The 24,302-nt window shown below is 38.0% G+C and overlaps 1 protein-coding gene across 3 annotated transcripts in view; it reads right to left on the reverse strand.

The window, feature by feature from the left end:
• The window catches only part of FRAS1 (Fraser extracellular matrix complex subunit 1), a 464,791-nt gene that overhangs the window by 40,547 nt on the left and 399,942 nt on the right, over window positions 1-24,302 (reverse strand). For all 3 annotated transcript variants that reach the window (XM_032239833.1, XM_032239834.1, XM_032239832.1), the window contains 7 exons: window positions 21,939-22,185; window positions 20,275-20,619; window positions 17,937-18,097; window positions 17,374-17,521; window positions 10,474-10,679; window positions 2,608-2,764; window positions 251-451 (listed from right to left, as the gene is read on the reverse strand). In XM_032239833.1, the coding sequence (XP_032095724.1) occupies window positions 251-451; window positions 2,608-2,764; window positions 10,474-10,679; window positions 17,374-17,521; window positions 17,937-18,097; window positions 20,275-20,619; window positions 21,939-22,185 (1,465 nt within the window). The remainder of the gene's footprint in view (window positions 1-250; window positions 452-2,607; window positions 2,765-10,473; window positions 10,680-17,373; window positions 17,522-17,936; window positions 18,098-20,274; window positions 20,620-21,938; window positions 22,186-24,302) is intronic.

Consider the following 24,302-nt stretch of genomic DNA (forward strand, 5'->3'; position numbering starts at 1 on the left):
CAAAAAATCCTTTTAAATCAATCAAAATGCCCAGTATGTTCTAAGGTAAAAGACCTATTTCTTTTTCTCCCACATCATTTTTATGAATTAGAAATTTTACCTGCAATCTCAAATGTGTGCTTAGAAATGCTTTATGCTACTGGAACTACTGTTTTCCTTTTTCATTTATCTGTTTCTTCCTTTCTTCAAATACAAGGTTTTTGCCCCTCTATTAAGTAAAACCCACAGATTGAGGTTGGCATTCAATTACCAGGACTGAACTTCAAGACTCGGCTCTTTGGATAATAATCCACACCAGACTGGGCAGAGCCATCCCGAGTGCTACAGCGAACCTTGGAGGTCCTGTTCTGATCCCCTCTGCGGATCACCTTGATGTTCAGAATCACAATGGCATCTGGCCCTGCAGGTTCCCGGACTTGGTATGCAGCTTCTTCAAACTCAATGGTGGGAGCTAAGGAAACATGGTTAGGAAAACATGAGCCAGTTAGAACAGCACAAAGGATTCAAACTCCCAGGAGTCTGAATCTACCTTAGAAGGACAAGAAGAAACTGTTCACATTAGTTAACAATATGAAGCAAAATGGCTTTCATTCATAAAACTGAATCAATATTTACTGCTAAACAGTGCTTTGGAAAAAGATATTTATTTGTGATTCTGCAGGAGTTATATCTCACATGTTCCTTGTTAAAAACAATATAATGGGTGAGTTATTTGTAGAGACTTTGAAATTCATGATATCCAAGTTTCCATCTCAGCTCTGCAGCTCACAGAATGTTTTAAAATAAATTTGAACAGTTTATCAAGGGACTGAGACATAGTAGGCCCTAGATAAATATCTATTGCATAAGTCAACTTTTCATTTATGAGATACAAATTTCTAAGGTTTATATTTTATCTCATTTATATAATACTTAAATTTACCAAGTCCATCCCTCACCTCTGGTCCTTTGAATCCCCTCTTCTTAGTGCTCTCACCTCGCCACGCTCAGCTTTTTCTAAGTTATCACAAGCTGTATAGGTAAGTATGGGTGCTTTCAGTGACTGGCTACAAGGATAATTCAGGAACACAAGATTTCCTAATGGAATCCTGTTGCTAGGAAATGATTAATAATATATTCAACCTAGGCAACACAGTGAGACCTCATCTCTACAGATAATTAAAAAATTAGCCAGACATGATGGCCACAGCTACTCAGGAGGCTGAGGTGGGAGAATCACTTGAGCACTGGTGGTTGAGTCTATAGTGACCCATAACTGTACCACCGTACTGCAGCCTGGGCAACAGATCAAGACTCCATTTCAAACAAATAAGTAAATAAAATGACATATTAATTTTTACCAAAAAATCCAAACCATGCCTTCTTTTCTATTATATCTCATGGGGAAGGGTCGCGTGATAGGAGAGGGAGATGAAAAGATGGAAAAATTGAAAGTAATGATAACTTTTATACCATTTTGAGTATATCATAGAATATGGCAGAAATTTCTACTTTCTATGCTTATTTCCCTCTTAGGAAGTCAAATCTTCCTAACTGTAGAAGATATACCTCATTTGAGGTTTATATTTTTTAATAAGAATGCTCTTTGAAACCTAGGAGTGTCATTGTAGCACAGCATAAATCTTACTTCCCTGAGCCTCAATGATGGGTTTTCTGTGTACCTGGGAGAGGTTCACTTTGGGATCTGAACTTGAGTCTCCTGGTGTCAAGGACTAATTCAACTTCAAGGCTGGCATTTCTTGTTTTACTCAATGTCCAAGTTAGTTACTGAATTTTCAGTAGAAACCCTAAGAGTCACTGAGACTCTTAAATACTTGAGTGTAGATTCTAGAATCAGACAGAATGAAGTTCACATCCAGGATTGCGCTTACAGCTGTGTAACTAAGAGTGAAAATTATGTAGTTTTGCTGAGGTTCAGTTTCTTTATTCATCATATAGAAATAATAGCACCAACCTCAAGGAATTCCTGCCAGTATTAAATAAGATAATATGTTTAGCATAGTTCTTGGTATATAGTAAATATTCAATAAAAACAGCTATTACTACTTGTAATATTATCCATTCACTCATTAAAATATCTATTTTAGTGAAACAATTATGTCTCGGTTTGAGACAGGTTTTGTCTTCCTTGGTGCCTGGATCATTCTGGGCTAACACCTGACTACAGAGGTTAAGTTTTTTTAGGTTAGTAGGCCAAATCAATTAGAGAGAAGACAACTGAGAAATTAGACTGTTTTACAAAGGTGGCAGTGTTTTAAATCAGTTCATTGGATTCCACTGATTCCCACTGTATCTCCATCCTGCTCCTGCACTGCAGTGACTTAAATGGTTTTTATTCTCTGTCTTAGCTTTTCTGTCCCTGCTTTTAGCCACAATCATTCCATATCTCTTAGCAATATGGTAGAGAATAACAATATTTAAAATATCTATGAATTTGTTGGACCTCTGTAGACGGTGATCATTTGCTACCAACATTTTACATAAATATTCAGAGAATGTTATCAGTAGGGATTCTTAAAGCACTTTCATTTTTCAAAACACTAATGGTTAAACATCAGTTTATGTCCCTTTAACCTAAGAGTAACTAAAGATAATTTCTTCTGTTACCATCTTCATCATTGGATATGGTGATGGTGGCCATGTTATTCTTTCCAATTCTAGCTCCACTCCAGTGGTTTCCAAGAGGGAGGCTGAGGTAGACTCTGAACTGTTCCTCTGGTTCAAACATGGAGTCATCGTGGATATAGACTGTACAGTTCTTCACCTAGAGTCAATGGCACAAGACAGATTAAAATTTGCAGCAAGGTATCAGTGACTTGCTTGGTTTTCCTAGAAAATGATTTTTCTTCTTTATTGCATCAAAGAGTCAACATGAATTTAAAAGGATCCACTTTCGTTAGTAAAATAAAATGTTCAAATTTTACAGTTCATGCCTGAGTGGGACTTACCTGTATGTGGAGACTTGTATTAGAACATGCCAAACCATTTTTAATTACTAGTGACTAATTATGAAAAACAAGATCAACAAAACAAACAACCCACTAAAAAGCATATGTAGAATATCCGTGTACTTTCTCACATTTTTTCTGGGCTGCTTAATACATTTTCGTGTATTAAAATAGGTAGATTTCTGATGATGGGGGTTTAACGTACTGATTAAACTTCCTGGAGAACTGAGTAATACTTCTTTTCCTTTGTAAAAATAAATAGTCTAATAAGGAAAGCAGAAAGGCTTTGTGTTAAGTTAAAGATACCTTTAAATGCTAAAGAATTCTCAAATCTGCTGCCAAATGATATCTCATCTGAAAACTGCTGAGTACGGAAAGTCTGAGACCGCAATTCAAATCCTTGTTTGATGGAAGGAAACCAAGTGTTTCTCAACAGAATATTCTCTACTGATTATTGTATTTTTGAGAAATGTAAAATATGGTCACAACATTTCAGATAACACAGCAGCCTCAATAGTAGAGTCATGTGATACAAAGGAGGATATTTTTAGTCAGATCATTTTAAATTCACTATTCTAACAAATTGCAAAGGATATATGAGTAGAGAGAAGTTTCACTCACACTAAGTCTCACTAAATGGTGAGAGAATATCCCTGTGAACATTTATAAGTGACTTGCTAACCTGATTTTAAATCCCTGAAGAAGGTTGTGGTTTTTTTCTCTACCACATATTTTGTATAAGAATTCCTTTTAGGAAGCATGAATTTAGCAGTGACTCGTTAGATCTTAAAAAAAAAAAATAGTGAACAAGTTTCAAAGCACATGCTTATCAAGCAAAAAATAATACTAATAAAGGTTCTAAAATGTGCTTAAGAATAATGATAGATTGTCATGTGGGTAACAAAGACTACTAGACAGTATTTTCTTTATAATTTTATTAAATTAAAAACGACTTCTCAGATAAGTAGAGAATTCTCTTTTGAACTTAAAACAAATACAGACATGTAGACTCAAAGCTGAAGATGGTATCTGTAGTATTTATACGTGTTTTAAAACACATTTCAACCTGTCACCAGTAAAATTCCCATAAAATATATAACTAAGATAGGCCTTTATGAATCATAAATGTATAAATGTCATAAGTGCCCCAAAGAAGGAAGCTATCACTTTTATTTTGGTAGTAAAGATGAACAGAGAAAGAATCTAGGGTAATCTGTGATGGGTAGTGTCTTTCTATGCTAAACTTCAAAAGGACTAATCATAAAACAAAAACTAGATACATTTGATTATTTCAAAATTGAAGACTTCTGTTCCACTAAGAACACTATAGTCAAAGGTAATAAATAAGTGACAGAAAAGAAAAGGTGTTATTAATACCTAAAATGTCTAAAACTGGCAAGGAATTAATATTTGCATTATATTCAAAAGTACTGCAAGTCAGTGAGTAAAACATAATACAATAAAATAAGAAACAAAAGATAAAAATAAGGTTATATGCTTATTAGAAACCCAATAAGCTAACAAGCATATAATTAGAGAAATACAAATTAAAATGAGATATAACTTTATACATGTTAAATTAGCAAAAATTCAAAACATGAGTAATGCTATGTTTTGAAGAGAGTACAGGGTTATAGCAACACTAATGGACTTCTAGTGACATTCTGGAAAGTATTCCAACACAAGTTTTTCAACTTAACTATATGCATATCCTATAGTTTATCATTTTTCTTCCTAATAATATATCCAAGAAAATTCTCATTCAAGTCTGTAAGTGGATATGTATGAGGATGTGCATTGAAGCATTATTTGTGGTGACAGGGTGTCAGGAAGCTAGTGGGTATGATCACTGAGGCTCCTCACTGTCTCTTACTGAGAATGCATGGGTAAAATATAGGAGATGCATACTGATAGAGTTTAAATATTTGTCCCCTCATATCTCCTGTTGAAATTTGATCCCCAGTTGTTGGAAGTGGGGCCTGGTGGGAGATGTTTGGGCCATGGAGGGCAGTTCTCTCATGAATGGCTTGGTGCCATTCTCACAGGATTGAGTGAATTCTCACTCTTAATTCCCATGAGATACAGTAGTTAATAAGAGTCTGACACCTCCCTAGCCTCTCTCTTTCCTTGTTTCTCACCATGTGATGATGTCTGCTTCCCTTCCTCTTCTGCCATGAGTGGTAGCTTCCTGAAGCCCTCACCAGAAGCAGATGCTGGCACCATGTTTCTTGTATAGCCTAAAGAACTGTGAACCAAATAAACCCCTTTTCTTTAATGAACTACTCAGCCTCAGGTATCCCTTTATAACAATGCAAATGGACTAACACTTATACCATAAAATATTATGCAACAGTTAGAAGCAACAGATTTCACGTACACCTAAACAACATAGACAGATCTCAAAACATCGCTGAGTAAAAACAGGAAGAGATGAGAAGAGAACACGATAGCATTTTTAGAAATTAAAACTATATACATAAAACAATAAGCATTTCTTAAGAAGAAATGCAAATTAAGAGATACATATTAAACACAATAGATTGATGAGCAGGGTAAAGAATGTGGCTGGAGAGTGGGGGTAAAATAAAATGAATAAAAAAACAAAAATAGGGAAGGGCCTTGGTATTGACCAATGAGGATGTGTGCCTTAAACCAAGGGATACAATTGACTCAATCATCTGAAACCAAGATTTTAAAATGGGGAAAATGTGATTCTGATTCAATACACACTTTTGGCATACACTGAGGTTGTAGGCTTTGATTCTGGTGTAGCCATGTTTAGTGGTTTCTTTATTTTACTATTATTACACTTTAAGTTCTGGGATACATGTGCAGAATGTACAGGTTTGTTTCATAGGTATACATGTGCCATGGTGGTTTGCCTGCACTCATCAACCCATCATGTACATTAAGTATTTCTCATAATGCTCTCCCTTCCCTAGTCTCCCATCACCCAACAGGCCCTGGTGTGTGATATTCCCCTGGTATGTGTCCATGTGTTCTTATTGTTTAACTCTCACTTAAAAGTGAGAATATGTGGTGTTTGGTTTTCTGTTCCTGTGTTAGTTTGCTGAGCATGATGGTTTCCAGCTTCATCCATGTCCCTGCAAAGTTTTTATGGCTGCATAGTATTCCATGGTGTATATGTGCCACATTTACTTTAACCAGTCTATCATTGATGGGCATTTGGGTTGGTTCCAAGTCTTCGCTATTGTGAACAGTGCTGGAATAAGCATATGTGTGTATGTGTCTTTATGGCAGAATGATTTATAATCCTTTGTGTATATATCCAGTAATGGGAATCCTAGGCCAAATGGTATTTCTGGTTCTAGATCCTTGAGGAATCACCACACTGCCTTCCACAATAGTTGAACTAATTTACACTCCCATCAACAGTGTAAAAGTGTTCCTGTAATTCCACATCCTCTCCAGCATCTGCTGTTACCTGACTTTTTAATAATCACCATTCTAACTAGCATGAGATGGTATCTCATTGTAGTTTTGGTTTACATCTCTCTAATAACCAGTGATAATGAGCTTTTTTTCAAATGCTTGTTGGCTGCATAAGTGTCTTCTTTTGAGAATTGTCTGTTCGTATCCTTCATCCACTTTTTGATGGGGTTGTTTCTTTCTTGTAAATTTGTTTAAGTTCCTTGTGGATTCTGGATATTAGCCCTTTGTCAGATGGATAGATTACAAAAAATTTCTCCTATTCTGTGGGTTGCCTGTTCAGTCTTGATGATAGATTCTTTTGCTGTGCAGAAGCTCTTTAGTTTAATTAGATCCCATTTGTCAATTTTGGTTTTTGTTGCCATTGCTTTTGGTGTTTTAGTCATAAAGTCTTTGACCATGCCTATGTCATAAATGGTATTGCCTAGGTTTTCTTTTCGGGTTTTTATGGCGTTAGGCCTCATGTTTAAGTCTTTAACCCATCTTGAGTTAATTTTTATATAAGGTGTAAGGAAGGGGTCCAGTTTCCATTTTCTGCATATGGCTAGCCAGTATTCCCAATACAATTTATTAAATAGAGAATCCTTTCCCCATTGCTTTTGTTTTTGTCAGGTTTATCAAAGAGCAGATGGTTGTAGATGTGTGGCATTATTTCTGGGGCCTCTGTTCTGTTCCATTGGCCTATATATCTGTTTTGTACCAATGCCATGCTGTTTTGGTTACTGTAGCCTTGCAGTATAGTTTGAAGTCAGGCAGCATGATGCCTCTAGCTTTGTTCTTTCTGGTTAGGATTGTCTTGGCTATATGGGCTCTTTTTTGTTGTTGTTCTATATGAAATTTAAAGTAATTTTTTCTAATTCTGTGAAGAAAGCCAATGGTAGCTTGATGGGGATAGCATCAAATCTATAAATTACTTTGGGCAGTATCGCCATTTTCACAATACTGATTCTTCCTATCCATGAGCATGGAATGTTTTTCAATTTGTTTGTGTCCTCTCTTATTTCCTTGAGCAGTGGTTTGTAGTTTTTCTTGAAGAGGTCCTTCGCATTCCTTGTAAGCTGTATTCCTAGGTATTTTATTCTCTCTGTAACAATTGTGAATGAGAGTTCATTCATGATTTGGCTCTCTATTATTGGTGTACAGGAATGCTTGTGATTTTTGCACATTGATTTTGTATCCTGAAACTCTGCTGAAGTCACTTATCAGCTCAAGGAGATTTTGGGCTGAGATGATGGGGTCTTCTAAATATACGATCATGTCATCTGCAAATAGAGACAATTTGACTTCCACTCTTTCTATTCGAATGGGCTTTATTTCTTTCTCTTGCCTGGTTGCCCTGGCCAGTACTTCCAATACTATGTTGAATAGGAGTGGTGAAAGAAGGCATCCTTGTCTTGTGCCCATTTTCAGAGGGAATGCTTCCAGCTTTTGCCCATTCAGTATGATATTGGCTGTGAGTTTGTCATAAATAGCTTTTATTATTTTGAGATACATTCCATGAATACCTAGTTTACTGAGAGCTTTTAGATGAAGGGGTGTTACATTTTATCAAAGGCCTTTTCTGCATCTATTGAGATAATCATGTGGTTATTGTCACTGGTTCTGTTTATGTAATCGATTACATTTATTGATTTGCATATGTTGAACCAGCCTTGCATACCAGGGATGAAGCTGACTTGATCATGGTGGATAAGGTTTTTTATGTGCTATTAGATTTGGTTTGCCAGTATTTTATTGAGGATTTTCTCATCGATGTTCATCAGGGAAATTGGCCTGAAATGTTCTTTTTTTGTTGTATCTCTGCCAAGTTTAGGTATCAGGATGATGCCGGCCTCATAAAATGAGTTAGGGAGGATTCCCCCTTTTTCTATTATTTGGAATCGTTTCAGAAGGAATGAGTCCAGCTCCTCTTTGTACCTCTAGTAGAATTCAGCTGTGAAAAACCTCTGGTCTTGGACTTTTCTTGGTTGGTAGGCTATTAATTACTGCCTCAATTTCAGAACTTGTTATTGGTCTATTCAAGGATTCCACATCTTCCTGGTTTTGTCTTTGGAGTGTGTATGTATCCAGGAATTTACCTATTTCTTCTAGATTTCCTAGTTTATTTGCGTAGAGGTGTTTATAGTATTCTCTGATGGTAGTTTGTATTTCTGTGGGATCAGTGGTGATATCCCTTTTACGGTTTTTTATTGTGGCTATTTGAGTCTTCTCTCTTTTCCTCTGTATTGGTCTGGCTAACAGTCTATCTATTTTGTTAAACTTTTTTTAAAAAGCAGCTCCTGGATTCATTGATTTTTTGAAGCATTTTTCATGTCTCTATGTCCTTCAGTTCTGCTCTGATCTTAGTTATTTCTTGCCTTCTGCTAGCTTTTGAATTTATTTGTTCTCGCTTCTCTAGTTCTTTTAATTGTGATGTTAGGACTTTGATTTTAGATCTCTCCTGCTTTTTCCTGTAGGCATTTAGTGCTGTAAATTTCCCTCTAAACACTGCCTTAGCTGTGTCCCAGAGATTTTGGTATGTTGTCTCTTTGTTCTCACTGATTTCAAATAACTTCTTTATTTCTGCCTTAATTTTGTTATTTACCCAGTAGTCATTCAGGAACAGGCTGCTTGGTTTCCATGTAGTTGTGTGGTTTTGAGTGAGTTTCTTAATCCTGAGTTCTAATTTGATTGCACTGTGGTCTGAGAGGCTGTCTGTTACGATTTTCACTCTTTTGCATTTGCTGAGGCGTGTTTTACTTCCAATTATGTGGTCAATTTTAGAATAAGTGTGATATGGCGCTGAGAAGAATGTATATTCTGTTGATTTAGGGTGGAGAGTTCTGTAGATGTCTATCAGGTCCACTTGGTCCAGAATTGAGTTCAAGTCCTAAATATCCTTGTTAATTTCCTGTCTCGTTAATCTGTCTAATATTAACAGTGGGGTGTTAAAGTCTCCCACTATTATTGTGTGGGAGTCTAAATCTTTTTGTAGGTCTCTAAGAAATTGCCTTATGAAACAGGGTGGTCCTGTATGGGTGCATATATATTTAGGATAGTTAGCTCTTCTTGTTGCATTGATCCCATTATGTAATGCCCTTCTTTGTGTTTTTTGATCTTTGTTGGTTTAGTCTGTTTTATCAGAGACTAGGACTGCAACCCCTGCTTTTTTTTTTGCTTTCTATTTGCTTTAGTGGTGAGTTTCTAGGTGCGTATGCATGAGAGTTCATGTACATTGTCAAGAGAATACTCTGCTGACTTGAATTTTCTCAACATGTCCCATACTGGGATGTATATTTCCCTGGGACAGGGGTGCAGGTATTAGAGGGCTGTCTCCTGCTCTCAAAGTAACATTAGTGGAGTATATCCATCTCTAACATAGTTTCATATTAAGAGGTGATATTAAGAGCAGAATTCATTTGATTCTGCTAAGTTCCAAATAAGTCACACATTAGCTAAACTTCCCAGATCAACCAATGATATGTGTATTTGATTGTAAGTGGGAGACAAAGAAGGAATAGATGACGTCATTAAAAATACTATCAATTATGGATGACCCTTGAATGACACAGGTTTGAACTGCATGTGTGCACTTAGACATAGATTTGTTTTTCCATCTCTCTACTCCTGAGACAGTAAGATCCTCTTCTCCCTCCTTCTCTTCAGCTTAGTCAATACGAAGACAATGAGGATGAAGACCTTTATGATGATCTGCTATTCCACTTAATGAGCAGTAAATATATTTTCTCTTCCTAATGTTCTCTTCTTAATAACATTTTTCCTTTAGCTTATTTTTTTTGAGAATACAGTATATAACACATATGACACATAAAATATGTAATAATCAACCATTTATGTTATTGGTAAGGCTTTCGGTCAATAGTAGGTTATTAGAAGTCAAGTTTTGTGCAAGTCAAAAGTTATACACAAATTTTCAACTGTGTGGGGAGTTGGCACCCCTAACTCCTGAATTGTTCAAGGGTCAACTGTAGTATGAAAATTCTGAGAATTTTTGGATTGTATATGAATGACTTCATTACAGACAAATAAGGACAAGAAGAGAATCCCATCTTTCAGCCACCACTAATCCACTTACTTTGTCCCCTTTGAGAAATGTAATCCGTGAAGAGTCTGCATTTCGTCTCTCCTCAAAGTCCTCCATGACCTGAGCGGAATGGCTCTGAGTATAGCACCTCACTGATGACTCATAGCTGAGGTCTCCACTCCGAGTGATAGGGACATGCAGGACACCTTCCTTCTCCTTCACTAGGAGCAAATCCTTGGCAAACTGCATGCTGGGCACTGGGTGGACAGACAGAAAGACACAGGCACCATTAGTGGAAGACCGGGAGGGAGTGGCCATGGTCCTTGTCAGCCTTCAGCAGCTACTTGGCAGGAGAGCTCCACCAAAGCCCAACGTAGGCTGACAAATCACAAGTGGAAAGTGGGTCTCAAAGCATGGCTGTTGCTCTTAGAACAAGGGAACTGGTTCTACTGTAAGTGTGAGTCCAGAGAAATAGAACAGATGAATTTTTTACCTGCCTTTGTACAACTTCAAAATGCAATCACCATCTCAAATATGAGCAGGTAATTCAAGTTTATAAATGGAATAATTGTAAGAAAAATTATGATGGTGTAAGAAAAATTTTGATCATGACTTGGGTACTCAAAAGACTTCACTGTCCTCCTAGGACTACAGTAAGGAAAACATTAGTGCAAGTCTGGTGCTAAATGGCCACTCACATTGGTCTTGGAGCCAAAGAGAAAATAGGGAAGAGTAGGGACGTGGGTAAAAAGGAGAGAGCAGGCCCTGTTTAAAAAGCGTCAGTCTTTTGTTGCCAGATCTTACTTACTTTCTTTTTTTTTTTTCTTTTTTTGAGATGGAGTTTTGCTCTTGTTGTCCAGGCTGGAGTGCAGTGGCATGATCTTGGCTCACCACAACCTCCATCTCCTGGGTTCAAGCAATTCTCCTGCCTCAGCCTCCTGAGTAGCTGGGATTACAGGCATGCACCACCACTCCCAGGCTAATTTTGTATTTTTAGTAGAGACAGGGTTTCTCCATGTTGGTCTCCAACTCTTTACCTCAGGTGATCCACCTGCCTCAGCTTCCCAAAGTGCTGGGATTACAGGCGTGCCTGGCCTGGATCTTATTTTCAAATGAAGCCAGAGACATGGCTTTTTATGACATAGCTCCTAAATTTAAAAATAGCAAATAAACAAAATAGTGAAAAGAAAGTTTGTGTAAGCCAAAACTATTGCTATATAGTGACCACTGCTATAGAGGACTCTTCTTTTATAACTTGAATCCTCCTTTGACTTAAGGATGAGACCATAGTCAAATCATGGTTAAAAACACGGACTTAGGAGAAAACAGACCTGGATTTCCATCCCAGTCCCTTCTCCTCACCAGCTGTGTGACAAAGGGCATGTTACTTAGACTTTCAAAATTTTGGGATATTTTTCATATATAAATTGGAAATATATCTCTAATATATAATTGTTGGTAGAATTGAATTTAATGAGAGAATAAACGCATGGTACTCAATATAGTATCTGGTTTATAGCAAGCACTCAAAGTTTGGTAGGAATTAATATATTATAGTTTGTATTTTTCTCCTAACTCCAGAATTTTCAATATGAAGAATCATTTTTTTTTCTTCCTACTATGCCTACTGTAATGCCCTGTATTAAGGCATTTCTTCTTCTGAGATCATTTTGTTGACTGCTAGTTATTAATTTCTTCATGAACAATGCAAATAATCATATGTCAAAGCCTCCTGAGTCACAATTAGTCTTTGGGCTAAAGACATAATCACCAAGTTCCTGACTGCCTCCTGGACACACCCCACCAATCCAGAAAGGAAGGAAAGGTATATGTTTGGGGATGGAGGGAGGTAGGGGAATGAGAGAAGGGGTGATAAGTACCCAAGCATTCTCCAAGTCAATGTGTAGAAAGCTCTCTGTGACTCCAGAACTGTTAGCCCTGGCAAAAATAAAACCATCCCATCATACGAACTAAGCTTAATAATAGTTACTAATCATCACTAAATGAAAGTCAGACAATACTGCTTAAAAAAACGCCACGCCTAAGGTAAAATTAACAACTTTAGGCCTAACCCAGTGAAATGGCCTATGCTATTAAAAGGTGGGTGGCAATGACATCTCCCAGCATATGAGGACAAGAAGAAAGATTGTTGCTGGGAAAAAAGCAATGCAAGCAGGGAAGCTTTTCTGCTCCTGGCAGACATCTGAAGCTTTAGGATGGTTTTTCTTTCTGGCCTGCGAAGCCTCAAGTCAGATGAGAAAGTTAAAGGCTGAAGTGGTTATGCTTAGGTTTTACCATGCATTAATCAATTCCAAAATCCTCTTGGGCTATAAAAGACTCTTTTTTTCCTCTTTAACAAGACATTCACCCTCACTTCTATCCCTGTCTGACAAAAAAAAAAAAAAAAAAAAGAGAAAGAGAAAAGGAAGTGGATACTTCTTATGATTACCTGCCCAGAAACAATCTCTCCCTTTAAGAAGACCCCAGTCCAGTGGAAGACTGAGGCAAGAAATATATAAGACAACAAGGGGAGTTTTAGGAAGATATTCATGTTGTAGGTCAGGCATTGTGTTAAAGGTTTTTATACATATTATTTAACGTCATTCTCTCAACAACCCCATAAGGCAGTATAATCCCCAGGAAGTGGTAGCACTGGCCCTGAGAATCAACTTCTCCTGACTGCAGAGTCCCTTTTTTTCCACCCTGATGGGCTGCATCAATATGAAATGGAGGTTACCTGCTGATGGCTCATGGGCTCACATTGGGTATAATGCACTTTCTGTCAGCACTCCTCAGAGAACACTTATTGTGCATGACCAATCTACAGTTATCTTTCTATTTATGGAAGTCTTGTATCCTGAAATAGATTATGGGACTGCCCTCCGCTATTCTGTAGCCCACACCATGTTGAGCACCAGTGCTAGATATAGAAAATGTCCTATAAACACTGTTACCTTGCTAATCCTCTTAGTAACTGATAAAGTGAATGTAAACGTCAGTGTCTGGAATGGAATAGTCTCTTTATCGGCAAAAGTTAAGTCAGAGATTTAGGAGAAATCCTTCCTCTGTTTCTTAAGTTAATGAGTATGTTTGCCACAGATGCACACAAAGGAGTGTGGTGCCATAGCAGTTACAGGATGTTCTAATGTTGCCCAGTCAGCATTACTCATGCCCAAACCGAGTCTAATTCCAAGTACCAGAGCAGCAAGGTAGGTGAGAACAGGTAAATGCTATAAAATGAGCTACTTAGATGATTTAAGATCCTGAAATAAGCCTGATGGGAAAAGAAAGAAAGGAGCTAAGATCAGTTAGAAGGCTGAGAGTTGACTTTATAAGAGTCATGAATGATGGTTAGCATTGTTACACAGAGGACAGTGGCCTGCTGAAACTGAAATGTAAAGAGTCAGCATAGTAAGATATGAAACGAGAAGACTGGACTGCGATAGAGCAGACTTGGGTTTTAACTCCAGCTTCATCACCTCCTTTCTGTGTAATCCTACTCAAATTATCCAAACTCAGTTTCACAAGTTAAAAGTCTGTTTTAAGGATTAGAGAGAATATGTAAGATCTTTCTACCCTAGAACGTTCACACTGAATGGTCTCAACAAAAGTTTGTTATTACGTGGAAGAAAGATAATCAGAAGAAGTAAATACTGAATACTACACTGGGTTACTGAAATAGCTCTGGGGATTTCTTTCTCTGGGATACATTAATGATTAAATACATATTGCTATAGCTTCTCTGAAAGATGAGGAAATTTTTGCTTAACGTATCAGTTTCCTAAGTTGACAATCCCAATGCTCATCAATAAATACTAAAAAACATTTAAATAGAATTTTCTGTTTTAATCAATGAGGACGCTATGTGTTACTTGAGTCTCATTGGTAAGTGTGATAAATGACAGGTGTGTCAGGAAGAAAAGAAATTAATATGTAATAAAATCCACTGTGTGCCAGGTACTACAGTAGGTATTTTCACATATTTCATTTAATTTAATCCTCACAACAATCTTGTAAGGTAGTTATTTTCATTATTTATAGATGAGCAAAATTAGGCTCAGTAACCTTAAGCTTCTGGCCTAAGGCCAAATACCTAGGAAGTGGTGGGGCTAGGATTATATTTCAGGACTTTGGACCTTGTATTCACTTTATACTTCATCAGGGGGAAATTAATGGTCATTTCATGCAAAAGAATAAGAACCCCTTTTAAGACTAAAAATTATGGCTGAATTTTCTTCTATTTTACTTTCTTCTTTACTAAGAAATAAAATTCCCACGGATTCTACTTCTGCACCAAATAAAAACATATAGTATAATGCAAGGAGGATGGACTTGGAGTCAAAAGTCTGAGAATGCATGCTGGTTCCTCTAGATACTAGACATTGGGTGAGCTATTTCCTCTGAGTCTTAGTTTCCTTATCCACTAAATAGAAACAGAAGAAAGAGCTTGGGGTTATGAGCAAGTGAGATAAGGCTTAATGGATCGCTTTGTAAACTTTGAAGTAGCAAGCAACATAAGATAATATAAGTGTGATAATCTTGTTCATAGTATAAAAGTTACCATTTATTGAATCACAAACCTAAATGTAAACCTTAAAGCTATAAAACTTCTGTAAGAAAACAGAAGAACATCTTTGTAACCTTGGTTTAGGCAAAGATTTCTTAGATACAACACTAAAAATATGATCCAAAATAGAAAAATGATAAATGGAGCTGCTTCAAAATGAAAAATGATTACTCTTAGGACATTTGTTTGCAGAACAAAATGACAAGCCACAGACTTGGATGAAATATTTGCAAAATATAAATCTTTCTCCAGAATCTACAACAATGCAATAAAGGTAGGAAAACAATGCAATTTTAACACCAAAACCCTGAACAACCCAAATGTCATTCAACAGGTGAGTAAACAAACTATGGTATATCCATACAATGGAAAGCTACTCAGCAATAAATGGAATGAACTACTCACATATGCAATAACATGAATGAGTCTTAAATGCATTTTCTAGTGAAAGAAACCAGACATAAAATGGTAGATATTATATGATTCCATTTATATGGGATTTTAGAAAAGGCACAACTTTAGAGCCAGAAAACAGATCAGTGGTCTTCAGGGCTGGTGGCCGCAGGGACACTGACTACAAAGGGACATGAGAGAAGTTTGTAGAGTGTTGGAACTATTCAACATCTTGATTGTTGTAGTGGGCATATCACTGCATGCATTTGTCAAAACTCATAGAGCTGTACGCTAAGGAGGATGGACTTTCATTTATGTACGTTGTACCTTCATAAACCTGGCTCTAAAACAAATTACCATCATTTTGGATGCGTGCGTGTGTGTGTGTGTGTGTATGTATGTATATATGTGTGTGTATACACACACACACACATAATTATATGCATATATATGTTTTTCTGCTGCAGGATAAACACACAAAAAACTAGTTAAAATGGTTATCTCCAGTGAGGGGAACTGGGGCACTAGGAGATACAAATAGAAAGAAGATTTAATTTTCATAGTATACCCTTTTTGCCATTTGAATTATTTACCACTATATACATGATATACATGATTTAAGAATAAATAAAAACATCTAAAATTATCCTACTTGGCTTCTTGTTCTTCTTTTGAGGACTTCTCAGCCAACAAGAGTTTAATCATGGGCTCTATGGTCAATCTCTGGGTGTGCTAATATGAGGGTCCTGCTGCTTTAGGTGGAAGGTTTGACTTGATCTTCTCCACCCAACCCTAGAATCCACATAGTGGATTTTGAAGTTCTGACAATTCTAAATTTGTCAATTATTCTGAGAAGCAACCATCCTTTCCTGTTCTTCCTCATGTTGCTTAGGTCACATCTTCAGCAGTGACTGATATTTTCTTCATATACCTGCCTCAATTCATTCCTGCACATCATCTACAACATTGCCAATATTCATTTTCTAAAATAAAAAACACACTACTCCTCTGCTTATAAGCATCTACTGCTACCCTTTATTTATAAAGTCCTTTGGCTGGATCATAAGACCTCTCAGAACTTGACTCCAATCTGCCTTTCCATTCCATTCTTCTATTTACCTCCTGCTATGCTCAAAGTAAAAGTGAACATCTGTCATCACCTTCAGTGATGCCCCTATGCCCCATCTGAGGTGAAGGCCTAGAGGGGTCACTACCCATCTTTTCACTGACACTAGGATCAAGAGGAAATCTAGAGGTGGTGCTGCAGAGAATCCTTAGGGGAGAAAGCTGTTGTGGCTTCGCAAGGGAGACTGCTCACAGGAGAACAATGCACTTAAGGAGAGAAAGGTCCATCGAAAAACATCTCAAGCCTATTTAAGGAGAAGAAACTTAGAGCCTAGGGCCTCAGGGATGAGTCAGAAAATAGGCAATTAAGGAGGACCCAGCTAGGGGACTCTATGGAGCCTGAAGCTGAATGTTTCTAATTAAACAAATATGCATCTTTCAACACATTAAACATTGTATTTACTATACCTCTCCATTTGAAATAGACTTTCCTTTATTATCCACTAGACAGACTCCAATCACACCTGAAGACTTTGCTTAAATATCTCCTTGGTGAAATCTATAATTTCCCCCATTTGTAGTTCCTGTTCACCCTCTGCTCCCATAGCACTGGGTGTATAATATTATTAGTTCATTTATCATAATTTATTCCAATTTCTCTCTTTAAGGGTCTAATTCCACAATGAGACATTGAGCTTCTTGAGGACAGGGCCCAAGGCTTATACATTTCTTTGTGCCTGCGAGAGTGCTGGAGGCATCAATGGTTCTCTCTTACACTGCTACGTAAAACTGCAAATGCTCACCTGTACATATATACATATATTTCTTGAATGAAAATGTAAATGAGTTCCAATGTTACATATGTGGATGTTAAAGAAAAAATAGAAATATATTTTGAACTACCAGCTGGCATCCCAGTCTCTTACCATCTTGGAATGTGTCATTAATTGCAATGACTGCCTGGAAGGGTTTGGTCAGTTCGGCTCCTTGTGCTGAGCTGAGGAAAACCACAAATGTCTCCAGTCCTTCAATCACTGGATACTGAGTGTCATCCAAGATAGTCAAGGTGCAATACTAGAAGAGAAATCAAAGCAAACTTTACAGAGGGCCCACCACCTCATACCCATTTGTCTTGACTAGGGCAAAGGTCACAGCTTGCCTTTCTTTGGTGGTTTTAAAGTAAGATTTTCTAATCCATAACATGATGATCTCTTTATTACATGCCGCTAGGAATTTGTTTTTAGATATCATACAAGTATAGTTTCTATCCTGAATCTGTAAGGCTGGATATTTGATGCTAAAAATGTCACTAGGAGAGTTTTTAGAAGATCTTCTTAAGTTTACTCTCTTGTGTGTATGTGTGTGTTTTTAAAGAGAGGAAAGATAGGAATATTGCCAGGGAAGTTGAGAGATCTTGGGAAGCAAACTAAAAACAATATTCACGAACCGACCTGTTGACTTTGTGGAGTCTGGACTGCTGTAAACGCACCTGTTCAGTGACACCGGGCCCAAATTCCACCTTCCGAGAACTGGGAACGTAGTCAACTCCTGGTGTGGCAGAGGCTGGGTCTGAGGGCCGCGTTGCACACCAGACAGATGTGAAAGTAGAAAGGTCAGTACCGTGGCGGATAACTGGAATCTTTACTATGCCTGAATAAAGATTAATAGAGGTTTTAACAGTCAACTTTGAGTCAGAAAATCAGTGAGGTTTTCAGAACGATGTTCTCCCTCGCTGCAATAGTGGCAGCTTTTATCCTTTTCAGCTTGTCTAATCCAGCTTCAGTGATGCTCCGTTGCCCCATCTGAGATGAAGGCCTAGAGGTGTCACTACCATCTTTTCACTAACACTAGGATCAAGAGGAGAGCTAGAGAAGGGCTTCAGAGAGGTGGTGCTGGAGAGAGCCCTTAGGGGGGAAAGCTGTTGTGGCTTCACAAGGGAGACTGCTCACAGGAGCACTTCAGGAGAGAAGGATCCACTGAAAAACATCTCAAGCCTATTTAGAAGATAAGAATTAGAAGATAGATAAGATAAGAAGATAGGAGAATTAAAATATAACATTGGAAGAGAAGAAACTTAGAGCCTAGGGCCTCAGGGATGAGTCAGAAAATAGGCAATTAAGGAAGACCCAGCTAGGGGACACTATGGAGCCTGAAGCTGAATGTTTCTAATTAAATGTTTCTAACTGGATTGATTTGTCTCTTTTACCTGAACACACACGTCAGGACTTAAACTGCACATGCTTATTACTCATATTAGGAATGAAGCTCATCTTCCTGTCCACTGTGACATCATACTTTGTAGTGTCCTAAAGATATTTAGCTATTTTCACAGTCAAGGGCAGAGAAAAGCTTCACGAAAACCCTACAGTTTTCAATCAGATTTTCTAGCCAAACTGCTGTGAGGTGACGTGTAGTTATGGCTGGGCATTTGATGTATGGGGAAAGAAACATGATACAGCAGAGGGGTCTGGGTTTGAATCTAGCCTTGCCATTATATTAGTTGCTTAATCATTGGTGACTGACTTAACCTCTCCAGGCCTCCATTTGCTCCTCTATATAATGTTCTCTCATCCATAGAAGATTAAGTGGGAATGCATGGAACCTACATGGTATGATGCCCAGCATTTGGTAAGTGCTAAAAAAGATCTGTTCCCAATACTCCTCCAGATCCCTTCATAGAGGTGAAAGGCCTTGATCTGGCTCAGATCAGGAGATACTGAGCACAGCTGTTGCCCTTCTGCCAACAGTACATCTGCCTGCAGCATCCAGAAGACTTCAAGACCTTTGTAGAACCACAAGTAGGAAAGGGGCCTGGGTCTCTGAAATACCATGTGAAAGTGACCTGCCCACTGATCACTTTGGGCTGTTACATGAATGAGAAAGTTTCACTGTATTAAGACATTAAGACTGTATTAAGACATTAAGACATTAAGTATTAAATACTTAATGTATTAAGTATTTTGGAGAGTGTTCCAGGAGCTAGCAGTACACTAAATACTTTACTTCCATCCTCAACAGATCACATTCCCCTCTTTCACAAGCCCAGATGCTCAGCACCAGGCCCTCCCTCTGGACCACAGTGGTCAGCCCATGAAGCTCAAAGCCACAGCCCTGCCTGCCATCAACAACTAGAGCAAGGCTTCTATACTCTATTTACATGACCTCAATGATTTTAACCTTTAGCTCCCACAAATAAGTGAGAACATGTGAAGTTTGTCTTTCTGTGCCTGGCTTATTTCACTTAGTTAGCATAACGACCTCCCAGTTCCATCCATGTTGTAGAAGGATGGCTACCAGAGGATGGGAAGGGTCGTAGGGGTGGGAAGTGGAGGGGAGGCATGTCAACGGGTACAGAAAATAGCTAGAAAGAAGATCTAGTATTTCCTAGCACAGCAGGGTGACTATAGTAAAAATAATTTAGTTGTACATTTTTAAGTAACTAAAAAAGTATAATTGGATTGTATGTAACACAAAGGATAAATGCTTGAGGTGATGAATACCCCATTTATCCTGATGTGATTATTATGTATTACATGCCTGTATCAAAATATATTATGTAATCCATAAATATATACACTTACTATATACCCATAAAAATTTATTAAAAAAAGAACGAGAGTAAGAAAAGTGAATAGAACTCTCTATACTAACTTCCATGCTTGGTCTTGGCCAAACATTATATAATCATTCCTCAGTGATATCAACAATGGTATCACTGAGGAATGGCATTCTCAATGTCAGGAGGATATTCTGAAACCTAAGGAGAAAACTGTTCAAGAAAGGAATCAGGAGACAGGTGAAAGAACCTCAGAGACACCCTCCATTACCTGCGTCTTCACTGACAGTGAAAGCCGTGTTGCCCAGGGACACAGTGGAGGCATCGTTGGGACCACCAATGAGCACCTTGGCTGTTGCCACCCTTCCAATACGAGCATTGTCAGAGGCATCTGCCAAGGCAATCTCAAACTCTTCTTCCTCTTCATACTCGCTGTCATCAATAAGCATGACATCACAGGTGGACATGGTCACACCAGGCCCAAATATCACACGACTCGCAGCAGACATCCCTCTAGATTTAAAATCAGAGCCTGATTCTAGAGCATAGAGGCTACTTCCCATAGCTGACTTAGGGACCGTGTAGCAAATTACAGATACAATGCTGCTTGCATCTCCTGAAATACAAATGGCAAAAAAAACCAAAGCATTTGAATGAGTGCTTCTCACATTTTAAAATCTCTGGTAAGTTAATAAGCTTGGTCCCTCTGACACAGTCCATCACTATTTCTTTTCGAACTCTGATATTAAACATTCCTGAACTGCAGTTTCTTTTGAGCCTGTGGTATAAACCACTTGAGGATTTAATATACCCCAGATACTTCACCAAACAACTTAAATGGATTTCCTGTTCTGTGAATTTTGTGCTCCGTTAATTCACAAGACTCATTGCCCACCATCTAAGAACACAGCGGTGGAAAGATAAGACACATATTTGGTACTTTAAGTAGCAAAGTAATTGTGTCCTGAAGGTAGTGCTATGAGCACAGTTCACTGCCTTTCTGAATAAACTTCTATACTTTAATTCCCAAGAGAAGCAGGCTTATTTAAAAAAAAAAAGAAAGACAAAACAAAATAAAACCTGCCACTCTATACAAATGACTTTACTTATTAGGGCTGGCACTTCCCTTGGTGACAGCCTGTTCTGGGCCTGGCTTGGTGTCCCAGAGCAATCAATGAGGCTTGCTTGTTTTCCAAGTGGCATTACCAAGGGTTTTTGCCATCTACAGTATTTGTTACACTAATACCCAGTCAGCAGATTCAATAAAGAAACTCAACATCATCATTTACAGTCTTGTTGTGCCTTTGAATGAGAGTTCAGTTTCCATGTGTTTTAAAGGCTCAATCTTACACAATCATAATTCCATATGATCTTCATTTTGATTTTCAGCTCCTCAAGAATTGCCCTTTTATCCACAATTATTATGTATCAATTAAAAACAAAACAAAACAAAAAAAGAAATGCCCTTTATTTTTTTACACACAGTTTATTTCTCATCTGAGCTCTTCATGTGACCCTCACATAGGGAAATTTTCAGCATATTTCTATCTTCCAAGAATAAGGCGGAAAGCCAGTCCTTACAAACTGTACTTCCCTCCTTAACCAAGGTTACTAAATATTTTATGGATCGGATGATTGATTAAGAATACGGATTCATGAATAATTTGAAAGGCTAAATATAACCAGTCTTCTAGTCCAATTTAAGAATAAATGGGAGCTCTAACAACTTGAACTAAGAAAAGAGGCTTTCTGATGGAAAATTACTCACTATGGATAGTGTCATCATTAGGGTTGTTTGGGGACTAAATGAGTTAATATGTGGAAAGTACACATATAAGTTAATATAACACATGAGATGAGCCCTTAGCACATAATAGGCACTCAATAAATGTTAGCAGTTATTATGGCTCTTTGTCACCTATGGCACCAACAGACCTTTTCTTTCAATAGGCGCAAACAGAAAACCAGCACTCTCGTTGACCCAGTAGATCTTCTTGTCAAACTCTAATGTGGGTTCATCCTCAGTGTCATTGATAATGACCCTTGCCTGGGTGAATTCCCCTAACAGGGCATAAGCTGGCATGCTGAGCTCCACAGTGAAACTCTCAACATTTTCAAACACGTCATCATCGTTGATGACAATGGTGCAGGACTTGGTGTCCTCTCGCTCATCAAACTGCACCTGTCACAAAGGAACCAACAAGAAGTTAAGTTGTGCCTCAGCTTTCCCTGCTCTGCCCCCCAGGGCATCATAGAAAAAGAGCATCCAAGTCCAGTGGGCAGAGCACTGACTGAGACAGCTGGTTCTTCCAGCCCCAGTGCCCTGCTGTATCACTGGGAACATCCAGCCACCTCCTTCCATTCTTAACCTGTAAAGGAGGGATGCTTCATTGTATAGGACATGGAAGGGCCAAATCTCTTTTACCATTGGTGACCAGACAAAAACATGTAGTAACCCTTCAGAGCCTGTCTTATTAACTCATGTGGGGCAGCAACAGTCATCCTTTGATGACTCAGTTCCCTTTCTGGAAGATCTCTGGCCTTGGAATATGAACTTCTGATCTCAAGTCTGGTTCTGTTACTTCCTAGCTGTATTAGGTTATGAAACTTCACGAACATCAAATTCCTCATCAACGAAATAAAAATAGCAATTTTCCTACCTCACACACTTCTTGGGAGGGCTAAAAGAGGTCTTGTATATGAAAGTGCTGAGTGTATTTTAAAGCACCAAACAAACATAAAACATTATCATTACTGTCACCATATTACTTATACAGTTAAAATTGACATAGAATTCCAGTATACTGAATAATGGAATTTAAATTCATAGAAAATTACATTATAAACAAGGTAGACTAATTTTAACTTGATATTTCAACTACACCCTTTGCCATAAAAATGTGAATGAATTTAGCCCAGTACAAAACAGAGAAATTATTTTATATGTACACAATTGTGAACTTAAAGAGATTTATTCTGGTTTTACTTTGTTTAAAAAAAGAAGAAGGGATGAAATTAAAAACCTTCAAATGAAGCCACAACTATGGACTTGCCCAAAACTGAAAGTTCAGGAAATGAAACTGGGCTATGCTTTGTGTGAACAGAGACAATTGAAACATGTGCAAACAACAGTCATAAATGTTTAGGGACACACAAATCTGCAAAAATTTTAATCAAACAGAAAATTATTAGTATTTACCTAATCAACTATTCAAATTAAGTTTTATTAAGCTCCATATTTTAAAACACTCCCAATGAAATGAAACACTCAACAGATCTTTATGTAAGATCGAGAATACACTGACAGCTTTTTGTCTTTCCTTGAAAAACACAATATCCTCTGTCTTATCATTTAGCTAAAAGATATTAGCTTATCTGTTCTTTCCTAATTCCTCAACTTACATTTGACATAAGAGGCATGAGCTTAGTCTAGCTGAAATGCCTCAACTAAAGGACAGAGCTGGCTGGGCATGGTGGCTTACACCTGTAATCCCAGCACTTTGGGAGGCTGAGGTGGTGGATTGCCTGAGGTCAGGAGTTCAAGACTAGCCTGGCCAACATAGTGAAACCTTGTCTCTACTAAAAATACAAAAAATTAGCTGAGTGTGGTGGCACATGCCTGTAATCCCAGCTACTAGGAAGGCTGAGGCAGAAGAATCACTTGAACCCAGGAGGCGGAGGTTTCAGTAAGCCGAGATCACGTCATTGCACTCCAGCCTGGGCAACAAGAGTGAAACTCCATCTCAAAAAAAAAAAAAAAAAAGAAAAGAAAGAAAAAGAAACAACAGAGCCCACTTCTCTTTACAGAGATCTATGTTGCCATAATAATAATGAAATTACTTTTAAAAAACATTAAGTACCAGGCATTGTGCCCTTCATAAAAGATGACAAATACATGGAGCCCTGTATTTGTTGACTAAGTTGACTACTTAAGTCCTCCTTTCTCTTCTGCTTTCAGTCTCTTCTTTATCTTTCTCATTGCCACTCTGGCGCTAATTACCACGGATATGTAGGTGATTTGCAAATTTCTTTCTGGACCCCAGACTTCTCTCTGCACTCCCTACTCATCAGTACAGTGGTCAACCTGCTGTTTCTAAGGCAATTTATACTCAACACGACCAAAGCAAAGTCATGAGGACCAAATCTTGCCAAACTGACTCCTCTTACATGTTCCCTCCTAGAAAGAGGCATCACCATCCATCTCTCCCTTTGGCCCCATTGTCTAACCAATCTACTGCCAAATCCTATCAATTCTCACTCATCTGTTGAATCCGTCCACTTCTCTAACTTCACTTCATA

The sequence above is a fragment of the Sapajus apella genome, unplaced genomic scaffold, assembly GCF_009761245.1.
Source record: "Sapajus apella isolate SASKATOON/1434 unplaced genomic scaffold, GSC_monkey_1.0 scaffold45, whole genome shotgun sequence".
Classification (NCBI taxonomy): domain Eukaryota; kingdom Metazoa; phylum Chordata; class Mammalia; order Primates; family Cebidae; genus Sapajus; species Sapajus apella.